The sequence below is a fragment of the Castor canadensis genome, chromosome 9 (assembly GCF_047511655.1).
Source record: "Castor canadensis chromosome 9, mCasCan1.hap1v2, whole genome shotgun sequence".
Taxonomy (NCBI): domain Eukaryota; kingdom Metazoa; phylum Chordata; class Mammalia; order Rodentia; family Castoridae; genus Castor; species Castor canadensis.
This window is the reverse complement of record NC_133394.1, coordinates 103,216,850-103,229,003: the sequence shown is the minus strand read 5'-3', so window position 1 is coordinate 103,229,003 and position 12,154 is coordinate 103,216,850. Positions and strand designations below refer to the sequence as shown.

Sequence of the window (12,154 nt, the reverse complement as noted above, 5' to 3'; positions counted from 1 at the left end):
TCCATAAGCACAATGATGTTATATTTTATGATGTAAATGCAATAAATGCAAACATGATTAATTCCCTTGAATATAGCAGATTGTTTGCTACGTTTTTATAAAAAAAAAGAGGTGAATTTGATACAATATAGAAATATAAGGAGGGTTAATACTTAATAGCACACCTTTGTGTGATAATGCAACTCCTTCACCTATACCATAACTAGATGCACAGTAAAGACAAACAAGGTCTTAAGCTGGTCAATAAAAAGTCTTCTCTTGCAGATGATGCACATAGTTTTCTTGGTCCCCTTCACCAAATAAATTTTGTATTACACAGTCACAAAGCAACTTGCAATTAGGCATTAACACAGAAATGTTCATGTTCCATAATCTCAGTCAATTTCCATTTTCAAAAATTATTTGAATGAAAAGACTCATGAATATGTCTTTGTAGAAGATGAATGCTGGTGGTCTTTTAAATATTTAGCATAGGAAATTCAGACTTTTTTATTAGAACTGAAGTCATTAGATAAAGGGCTATAAGTTTAAGGACTTGGGGTGGGTCAAGCATGACAATTGGATTTAACTGTATTCAAAGGGTTTTTTATTTTCTGAAAAAATATATGATTTCATATCTTACACTACAAAAACATGTACATAAACCAAAAGCACAGAGGTTCAAATGGGGCAAAATATAGAAATGCTAATCCTTTTTTTCCATTAACTTTGAGGAAGGGAATTTGATATCCTGATACCTATTGCAGAATAAGATATACAGCTGCTTTTGACCTGCCTGAAAATAAGAGATTTTGATAAACATATTAAGACATGACTAAGTCTATGTTTATTTTCAGTCTACTATAAATGTAATCTATACACTTTTAAATAGTTAATTGTAAAACTACAAGAGTCTAAAGATTCACAAATATGTTGACCACTCAAAACTTTGTTTAATATAGTTCCCAGTTTGAATAAACATGACATATTTTTGCCACCTTAAATTTTTTCCATTAACATTAGGAGAAAAAAAATTGGCATTGATTCTGATTATTATAAACAGACTTTCAAAAACAAATTGGCATCTTATAAGCAATAATTGTGTGGTCATTCTGAAGAACATCCAATCATTTATGTGCGAAAAGGCAACTTTTTCATAAATGAACAAGAAATGAAAAGTTCTCTATTTCTTTTTTGGTATTACTATATAATTAATGACATAATAGAGAAAATATTCAAACAACTGTGCTAGAGTTGAAAAATGATGGTATTGTAGTTAAGTTTCAAATAAAGCTAACATTTTGATTTTGTTTACTCATTTATCATCATCATCATCATCATCACCATCATATTGTATCTACTTTTTATTTACTTTGAAGCTAAACATCCCTCAGGACATAAAGACAGTTTACTACCACACTTAGTTTTTTTCCTGATTTTTAGAAAGAACAAAATGAGAAAATGATCTTATTTTACTTTGTTAAATTACCCATTTAGTAATCTCTAACACCTGACTCAGGTAGTGTTTGCCATCAATGTACCATTACTGACAAACACACCTACAAAGGTGGGCGTTTCTGCTTGTGCTTTTGGAAACCCGCTTTAAATGGGAGAAAGAAAACCATTTAAAAACTCTTTTACTGTCACATAGAAATTAAATAGCAGACATGCAAACACACAAGTGCTCAATTCACATTGATGTTTCATTTTAAACTTGAAACATGAAACAGTGTCTTTACAGTTGCACACTGTTACAACTTTTAAATATGGAGGTAAGAATGTTTTGCATCATTTGGGCAACTCTGAAATGAACAATGCTGACAACACTTAAGTTTAAATAAAATATCGGGACACAAATTTTAGAGTAATCCTCTCACTTTAGAATACTGATGTGGTGAATAAAATGTAAGAAGTAAAAGACCATGCATATTAAAATTTTTTTAAAAGGGAAAAATAAAAATCATTACATTTTTAAATACAACCAATACATTTCAAAAAGAGCAACTAATTGTATGTCGGAGTACATGTGAGCAATAGCAAGATTACACAAAAATTATGAATTACAGAAGTAGTAATTGAATGACTTCAGTGGATAGCAGCAAGTTGAAAACAACTTGCTTATACCTGTTTTTCAAGTCCAAAACTGAGAAAGACTCATGCCCTAAAGATATTGCTACTCAGTTACAATCAAATTACATATGTTTGACAAATCTATTAGATGTGCTAAAATTATCAAATCTATATTTTTGGTATTCCAGTGGGTGATGAAATGAACCAATAGGGTAGGATATCACACAATCAAGATTTCTCAGATCTTGCCCTGGGTTGCAGTCTCAGTGCATTTCACAAGAGCTGCCTCTTCTCCTTGTTCCATTTCTCACATTTATAGATGAGATTGGCACTTTTCAATTGGTGACATATCCAGTGGTGAACAAATATTTTAGAAAGGCATTTTTTTTCTTTTTTGGAGGCAGAGCACATCCTATTTGAAAGTTTATTTCTTCTAAAATCATATTTATACTTTTAACTAAATTGAGATGGATAAAAGCTACGTGACTATTTAACTTTCATTTGGAATTACTTTCAAAGGAGGAAAATAAATTTAATCTAAATTAATTTATATTCTTCCTTTTTGAAAAAGCAGACATCCAGTTACTTAGATACATTCCACACTGACAGATAAATTATCTTTGTACATACAAAGTTGAAAAACTACTTACAAAATTTTTTTTGTGAAGTCCAAGCAGTAGTAACTAGTTCAAGTTTGAAGTGTATTCTAGTTTTCCTTTTAAATTATTAAGTATATTATAATTTTGAAGTTTCTCAATTGTTACTTCATCATTTAGATTCAGAAATTTTGGTAATATGCAGTATAGTATTAATACACTCTCCAATTACGTTATACAACAGACATTGGTTTCAATAATTGTATGTTTATTGAATATTTTTAATCATGGAGATGCCTATTTACTTATGATTTTATCAAAACAATATTGAACCATCCCTCTCAAACGCCTCTGAAAAATTCACTAAACTACTAGATTATACTTGAAGCACAGTTTGTGTGGATCCATGGTACTTTTGTAGAGACAAAAGTCTATTTATGATTTGAAAAGTGTTTACATTTTTTCTTTCTTTTTTTTCATTGTTGTTTTGATTTTTCATTGTTCTTTAGCAAAGAGCTACTTTCCTGTTTAACTAAAGTGTGGCAGGGTATAAAGAAATTATTCACCCTAAACTTATTCTAACATGTGCTAAGTTTCAAGTGAAATAGGTGCTTAAGAAAGAGAGTACATTAATAAAACACAGGTGTATTTCCTATGTGTTTCACTACTCTGATATATTATTGCCATTGATCATTGTGAATAGGCTCTGTTTTATTTGCTTGCTCTGCTCCTTGAATAATCCATCCCTTTCCATAATTTTTATATTATAACAGCACAAAAACTTTGTTCATCTCAGTAGGAGGTCAGTTTTGTTCAATTTCTAATAAACTATATGCTTTTTTACTACACATATCAGTCTTTATCCCATGTGGCATGTAAGACATACAGAGGACATATCTTATATTCCCTAATAAATCCAATTAAATAATATTTTAAATTCATTAATTAAAATAAATGTAATGCCATGTAATCAGATACAAAATAAAACTACTAAATTAACAAAAGGCCATCAACAAACAAAACTTGTGAAGTCTGAAACAGAAAATTCAGAAAGAAAAATATGTAACTACATTACTTCATTCCATTGCTTCCTTAGTATCAAAAATTCTAGAAATGAGATGCAATGGAAATGGTTGCAAAGGATTAACACTGAAGGGTGATGCTTAGTGCTTTGTGCCTGGATTTAACAACATTAACAGAAGTCAGCACAGTTAAATCCTTCTACATCCTGCTAAAAATGTGCCCTTTGGTGTCAACTTTGCTTGACAAGATATTTTCTGAGACTCAGAAAGGTGAAATTTCTTACAGGGGCACAAGATTAATGGCTAGAAGAACTGCACTGTCACAGATATCACAAAGTGTTTTTAAGCAGCCCAAGGGGATTTAATCTTATAGACATTTCCTGTTAGTGAATAAAGAGATTAGTAGTATTTGGACACGAGAGAAAAGAGACACCAGCTTATGTTACATTTTGTTTTACTCTTCCCTATTTCTCTTATTCATATTATACTCTGAAACACTTGTCCTATGTGTTGCCGAAATTAAAACACTATTAAAAATGCAAGCAAAATGACAATGTATACATGTGCAAGCACACACACACACACACACACACTCACAGTCCATCTTAACTCAGTTCCTGGGTATATTATAAAACACACAGTATGTACACATTTGTTTCCTAATAGTCTCTAGAAGAGCAACTAAAAATGAATTTTAGAACACAGAAAAATAAATATACACCTTGTATTGTACTTTTTCCTTGATCAAGCAACATGTGTATATACTAGTTTCTATAACTTAACACCATGTAAATAGCATTTTAAAATTACAAAAGAAAATATGTATTAAGAAATAAGCTAATAATATTGCTCTTCAATACACTTATGTAGACAATTAAGACTTGAAGTAAACTTCAGTAAACTGTAGCTTTTCTTAGCCCACAAATGGCTATAAAACTTTTCCTTTCAAGTAGATTCCTGGAAGTTTTGAAAGGGGCTGCCTTAATTCAGTCTATAAAGGTGCTATGTGTTTATATATTTCATGTACAAAATTTAGTGGAAGTAGCAAGAAGGATTTTGGTGTTGTATCATAAGGACATTTAACATCATGTTCTCATTCTATGCAGGTTGTAGAAGCTTCATGAAAAATGAAGACAAAGGAAGATGTGGAGATTTTAGTAAAACACTGAATAGCAATTTTGTGCCTGAGGTTTAGAAATCACTGTTTTCCCTTTTTCCCCTTTTTTGTTAAAATTAATCTCAGGGTTGTTTACAAAGTGCAGAATCATTCACTTGAAGGAGTGACATAGTGGAAGTTACAATGGCACCATTCCGTTAATCAGCTGCACCTTCATTTCTTGAAGGCTGTTCATAATCTTCTTCTGGTGACCGACAAGAGTCACTCCAAGCCGCCTCAAATCCCTGCATGAAGAAAGCACACATTGGATGTATGTATTGATTCAATTTGTAGCACATCTCAATATTTCATGCTGGCAAAGGGGTAAGCCTTTTGCAGAGACTAGTTAGAGCAGAGTCCAATTTAGATATTTGAGGTCTAATTTTCAAAGGTATGTTCTAAAATTGTACCTTGAAAAATTGTTTGCAATTAAAGAAATACTTATAATGGAGTAATATACTACATATTTGCTTTAATGGAACATAGTTTTAATGGGACAGAGTGATGAAAAACAAATTTGTGTGTCTTAGCAGTAAATATTGAACTTACAGGGCACAATTTCAGGAAACAGCAGTGAAAATGTGGACTTACAACATGAACAAACTTAAAAATTTTTTTGCTAAAGGAGGTAAGCATAAAGGTAATTTAAAAGTTTTACAGCTCATCAATTAAAGAACAAACACTTAAAATGACTCATTACATACAGTCATATATGATGACATTTTTAGGGACTAACCATCACTATATTTCTCTTATGACAATATTTCATGTTATTTTTTATTTTGTACCAAAAGTACTAGAATTTTCTTCATTTGCCCAAAACATGTAGACTCTCTTGGGGTTTAGAGCATTCTGAAGAGTACACATCAGCAAAAAGACTTTCAACCAAGATATTTAACATGTATTCTTTTTAAGAAAAAAATAAGTTTATTATTCAAAGAAAAATTACAAATGTTTAGATTTCTACACTGACATCTTCTGGAGTTCAACACAAGTGCATATGGTTTTTGAGTGTTTCATAGGATATTTAGGAATGCTATATATTTGACAAATATGATATAGGTATATTTAGAAAATAATATGCATTAATTATAAGAAAAATGAGCATTTACAATTCAGAACTCTAAATGACAAAGATGTTTGGCATGTTAGATATCTTTAGATAGATAATTACATTGTTGAACACATTATGCTAATAATGCAATATTTTTGCATTTAGTGTGTTCATTTCAGATCTTAAAATTCAATAGATTGGAGACAATGACATTAGAATATTATCCTAGGTAATATTGAACAGCTTTAGATAGCTCAATGAAATATCTTAATTATCAGAGAATAAAAATTAAAGGGTGCCTTGACTTCATCTGTATTAGTATTGAAAAGAATTGTTTACTGAAATGATAGCCTATGTTTCCTTTTTTCTTTACAGTTTCTTGATTCCCTATGAGAATTTTAGAAAATTGTAAGTAGTCAAAAATGTTACTGATGCTTATGATGGAGATGTACTTCTTTCTTAGACTGTGAATACTAAACTTAGAAATTACTGTAATTACAAGATAGCAGTTCACAATATAAAACTGTTAAATTTGGCATGAGGGGGAATCATTGGCAAAACAGAAGAATCAGTAAGACTTCAGTTTGAAAAATGTCACTGTTAGTAAAGTATGCTAATGAAACTGACTATAATACTATCGCTATATACTAATACTAATAACTACAGACTAAAGTAGGAATAAAAGAGACTTGAGCTCAATCTTGTCTCTTCAACTAAATTAGAATTTCTCAGCCTTGCCCACATTATTATTCTTGGCTAGATAATTCTGTGTCATTGTAAGTTAGCAGCATTCTTGTCCTCTACCCACTAACCCCAGAGGCATTGCACCTCCACTGATCTTTCACTGATGAGACAAAATGTCTTCGGAGGTTGCCAAATGTCTCATGTATCAAAATCTCCATTTGAAAACCACATCACTAGACACAAATATAATAGATGTGACTTAATAAACATCTTCTGTTTATATATTCAACTCAATGATACAGACATTTTTATATTTCTTTTTAGAGATTAGGAAATGGAGGCTTAAAGAATTTAAATCACTTGGTAGATAGTAACTATTGAGATAGGATTAAAACTACATACCTGACCACAAAGACCATATTCTTAAATTCTCATTAATTTTTATTTGTATTTTATTATTTGCCATACTGGGGTTTGAAGTCAGGGCTTCACACTTGCTAAGCAGGCACCCTACCACTTGACCTACACCTAAAACCTCTTATTATTAGATATGACTTTGGCAAAGCACTTCAAACTAAATGCAACAATTTATTGATCAATAAAATAAAAACTCTGTAAATATAACATCAAATATGTCAAATTCTAAAGAAAGAAAATATTTAATGAAGGGAATCAAACACATGTTTCTTGATTGAGGCGGATTTCATGCATCTATATCTAGATGTATGTATCTATAGCTAGATGAATGTATTCACATTTCATGAATAATTTTATGAATGTAGATATTCATAGTGTTCACTTGTATGATTACAATGCATCTTGTAAACATATACCTCGACATAATGTGATTTTTAGTGAAAAATTGGGGGGAAATACAATTGTTTATGTACATTAAATTGTGCAAAGTAGTCTCTTTAAAAGTCTTTTGATATTTTTCTAATGGTACTGAATATGAAAATTGACATAGCATTAGGAAAATGTCTATAATAACATTTAAAGATCTTTATTCCAGTATTCATAATTTCATTAACTATTTTCTTTTAAGTAGTTTTATCTCATGTTTTTGCTATTTTTAGCAGTCCCCATTTTACCATCTAATATATGTATTAAATGCCCAGATTACCAATAATAATAGGAAAACATTGAGAAAAATAAAGTATTTTAAATTTAATGAAGTGGCTACCCTATATACAATGAGTTATGAAAGAAACATTTGGAAATGATACAAAGTACACTGTTTTCCTCATTTCATTTATCTATGTAAGAAATGTGATGTCTAGGTACTTTTGGATGTGTCCCTTTTATAAAGGTTACACTAATTCCATCATGACCACAAGAAACTTTAAGTAATACTCATGGTCAAGTCTAATGGTAATAAAGTCTAAACATAGGCTTACCATCTAAGCATAAGAACAGTATTATTCCAATGGAAAATAGTTTGTATTTTGTTGATAACATATGATTAGTATTAGAAAAGCTGAAAATATAATGAAATTCCATTATCTGTGTTACATTTTTGCATCTTTTAAACATTATTCCATGATATTAAACAATGAAAAATGTTGGTTTAACCTCATAGTATGCTAAACTGGTACAGCACAAAATGAAGAGTAATAAGTATCTAGTTGATGCTGGAACCAACTCTTGATTATTCAGGATAAAATTCATCCACTACTGGATGATTCACTTTCTTGCTTATTCTTCTCCCTTCTGCTTTACAGGTCATTTACACATGTTACTGTTATTTAGCCTCATCAACACTGGCTAGATAGGAGAAGGGAGAGGAGATATTAATGAATATTCACCAAACTTCAGTGTTCCCTACTTTTCATAGTTGTATAATGCAGTTGTGTATTTGTCAATTTTTATTTCAAAGTAAAAAAATAATCACTTATATAGCTACTATATATGGTAAATATATTTACACTTGGCAAGAGGATATTTATTCATAGCCTGCTAAAGGTTTTCAATAGATAAGACCTCCTGAGGACTAGACTTGGAGTTTTACTTTAACTGTGCAGAACACAGAGGACTATGTGTTCTTTAAGAATGTACTAAACAATGTATAAGGACTTTCTTGATATACTAATAAATCCATTTGAATTACTTTGAACAAATATTGGGTCTAGATTTAGAAATTTTCATTTTAGTGATTTAAGACTCCATCCTATTAACTGATACAGGAAACTCTTCAGTTTATACACAATTGTTGTAATATTTAAGTTCATTGAATTTATTCATTCTCTGAATAACCAAAAGTTGACAACACTTGACAAGAAGTCTAAAAAGCAGTCGTGACTTTTGTCCTTAACTGCAATCTTTGGATTCAATTTGCAATATGCCTCAAGTTTATAATTTCCTTGTCATCAATAATCCACTGAATTTATACATATAGCAGAGATTTTACCATTACTGCTGCAATAATTGTTCAAGTGTGAATACTATACACAAAATAGCAAGTTTTAAGCACAGAGAACAACAGAAAGAATCATGTAAAGTTGAAAGTTACTTTCATTGAACATGTTTTACTGCAAGTCCTCCATGATCTTCATATTTCTACATTCATCCATAAATGCATATTTTAGCACATGATTCACAAAAAAATGCAGTTAAACACTTATGAAGGAAATTTTCAATCAATATTTATGGTTCTTAAAATACTGTTTTTCATTCTGATTTTTCTAAACCTGCTATGTAACCAAATTTGATGTCACAAATTACAATAATTTTTTTTACATATGGCAGTTTCTGCACTTCTTTATAAGCTGAATTTACCATTTTTTCTAAATCATTACAAGAGCTCTGACTTTTTTTCCAGTCTCAGTTTATTATGATTCCATGATAATAACTCCTGGAATAATTTATTATTTCATTATAGTATTACCTGTAGTTCCTAAAATGAAGACTACATGTGGAAAATCATTATCAGATTGCTTTTGAGTGCTTGTCCTTGTTTTCTATGTAGATAGTCACATTTTCTTTTGTCATTAGTCCTAAGCAATAACCAGCATTTTTAGAGGGAAGAACATGGAAGATGGGCAATAAAAATCTACAGATTTTTAAAAAAAATTTTTCGTCAAACAAAATTTTATTATTATTCCTCATTTTATGAGTTATTTTGCAGGGTATCTTAACAAATATGCTCATACCAATTAGAAAACAGTGGTCAAAAATACAGTAAATGAGAGAACATGCAATTAATATTGCAAGACCTTCAAAGAAATCAGCTTCCCTGGAGTTGGGGTTTGCTGGCCCAATTCCTCCTAAGGAATATGTTAATTATTATGGGCCCCAGTAATTTGAACCAATTGACATGAGAAGACAACATTCTCTGAGTAGGAAGATGTTCTAAATCTCCCAATTTCATCTTTCCCCTCTGGCCAGAGTATTTGAATTCAAAGACAAAATATGTAAAGAGGGATACAGCAAGAGACATAAGTGTAGAATAACCATTGTAAGAGACAGAAAATATGAGGACTTGAGAAAGAAAACACGCAGTGAGAAAAGTTTGGGAAATAGAAGTATATAGTATATAGGAGAGTAGCCAGGAAAGAATTAGAAGAAATAAGAAAAAGTTAAACCATTATGAAAGTCAACGTATTTATATTATTTTGGGATCCCAAGGAAATAAAGTAAAACACTGGTAGATAACACAAAAAAATTATTTGTCATTATAATGGTCTATGAAGGGAGAAAGCAAAATGTAGTAGTACTAATATATATATTATGTATATATAATATACATAATATATATATATGATTGTGTGCTACCTTAATAAAAAAAAGGAGACATTGTTTAATGCAAATAATTTTATTATATATTTACAAGTAATCTGACATTGGGTAGAAGAAATACCTACAGTATCATTTTAATATAAAATGACAAATGACTTAATAAATTAAAATGATCATTTTTACTGAAAAATTAAATAGCAATCATGTAAAAATAGTTTTAAATTATCAATAAACTTTCATCACACTATTTTAAATATAGCACAAATGAGTTCTTTGAGTGTCAAAAGAAATAGTGGGCAAAGTGTATACGTTGTCAAGTAGATATGATTTAGTGTTGACAGTGAGAATGGATTAAGTAAATTAAGAAAACGAGCTAAGTGGCTGTGATTTTATATCCATTTACTTATTGGTATGAAGGGAGAGAATGCTGAAATAGTGACTTTAACTGGTGACAAATCATGGTACCCTGTTACCTTTTGTGGGCATGAGTAGTGAATTCAATGAATAAAAAAAAAAATGCCACAATAATAGAGATGACGAGAACTGTGCATTGTTCATACCCTATGGAGTGATGAATTAAACACAATAGTTTAATGACTTAGAGTATTCTAACATTTTCTAATTATTACAACAATATTTTAACCTTTGAATTTGCAGGTCATTTGAAGTAAGTTATCATTATATTCACAGGTTAAAACATTATTAGTGTTAATGTAATCTAGATGGAACCACCATAAAGACAGTTAATTTTCACAAATAACAATTAGGCTAAAATAATCACACATACAGAATATATAATAAAATACAAACAGCTTACAAGCTTAAATAATTTAATATTTAACTCTAGTGATATTTATTTAGTAAGATTTGATAAATTTTATCTTAAACGTGCAAACAAAAAAGGGCACAATTGGTTCCACTGAGATTGCACCAAATAACAAATCAGAGGCAGGACCTTATATATTCTTAGATTGTAAGAATATAAGGTGCACCACTTGGATATTAAATAAGATTCCTGCCTGGGAAGCTTTGTTTAAGCTGTTGTTACCTGGGTATTCATCGTAGACAAGCTAAAATTTAGAAATGTATTTTGTGCTGAAATTTAGGAATATGTTTTGTTGTTTTATAGGACTAGCTATACCAATTGTGCTTACAGTATGTTTTGTTTTGTATTTACATTCATATAACATAGGACCAGTATAAAAACTTGTCAAGAAAACATCTTTTCCACAACACAAAATACCAGTATTTTGCTAAGGAGCTGTTATTCCAATTATTCAAATACTTAAATGCAATTTGTTTGAGGCAAAGAAGCAAAGATACTGGCCACAAGAAGCATTAACCATGCAGTTGTTAACAATACAAGCTTCAAAAAGATGAGGCTTCTTTGAAAGCTGCCGCACATGGACAAAGGTTAACTGATTTCACTTGATCTCATCCAGATTGGTTTGTGAACAATTTTTCTCGCCCCAGCAATTATGTAAAAATTATGAGAAAAATTACTCACTCCAAGGTCACCTGAGCCACCGCATCCATTGAACTGTATCCATTTTCCATGAAAATCTCTGTATACCGGCCCATCTTGATTGCTTCTAGCCATTCGCCTACTGATCTGTAGGCCCCAGATCCTAAAGGCCCATGCTCTGCCAACAAATTAGATACTCTAAAACATATAAAACACAAATATTAAAACTAACAGTTTAAGGATTTTCTTTAAAACTTTAGTATTGTACAGTTAACTCATATTCAATAGATCTTTGGGAATCTAAATATATTTATAGAGGAAAACATACAAATGCTAACATGGAAGCAAATAATTCAGAATAGAGGAGAAAATACAATCAGTCCACTGAGATTT

At 30.5% G+C, this 12,154-nt stretch overlaps 1 protein-coding gene across 14 annotated transcripts in view; it reads right to left on the bottom strand.

The window, feature by feature from the left end:
- Positions 1-569: 569 nt before the first annotated feature.
- Positions 570-12,154, bottom strand: part of Epha5 (EPH receptor A5) — a 356,875-nt gene continuing 345,290 nt past the window's right edge. For 12 of the 14 annotated variants that reach the window (XM_074042101.1, XM_074042104.1, XM_074042112.1 and 9 more), the window contains 2 exons: positions 11,804-11,959; positions 570-5,068 (listed from right to left, as the gene is read on the bottom strand). In XM_074042101.1, coding sequence (XP_073898202.1) covers positions 4,963-5,068; positions 11,804-11,959 — 262 coding nt within the window. In that variant the 3' untranslated portion in view covers positions 570-4,962. Of the gene's footprint in view, positions 5,069-10,398; positions 11,960-12,154 lie in introns of those variants that run through there. The other 2 variants (XM_074042115.1, XM_074042110.1) reach the window with 1 other exon arrangement.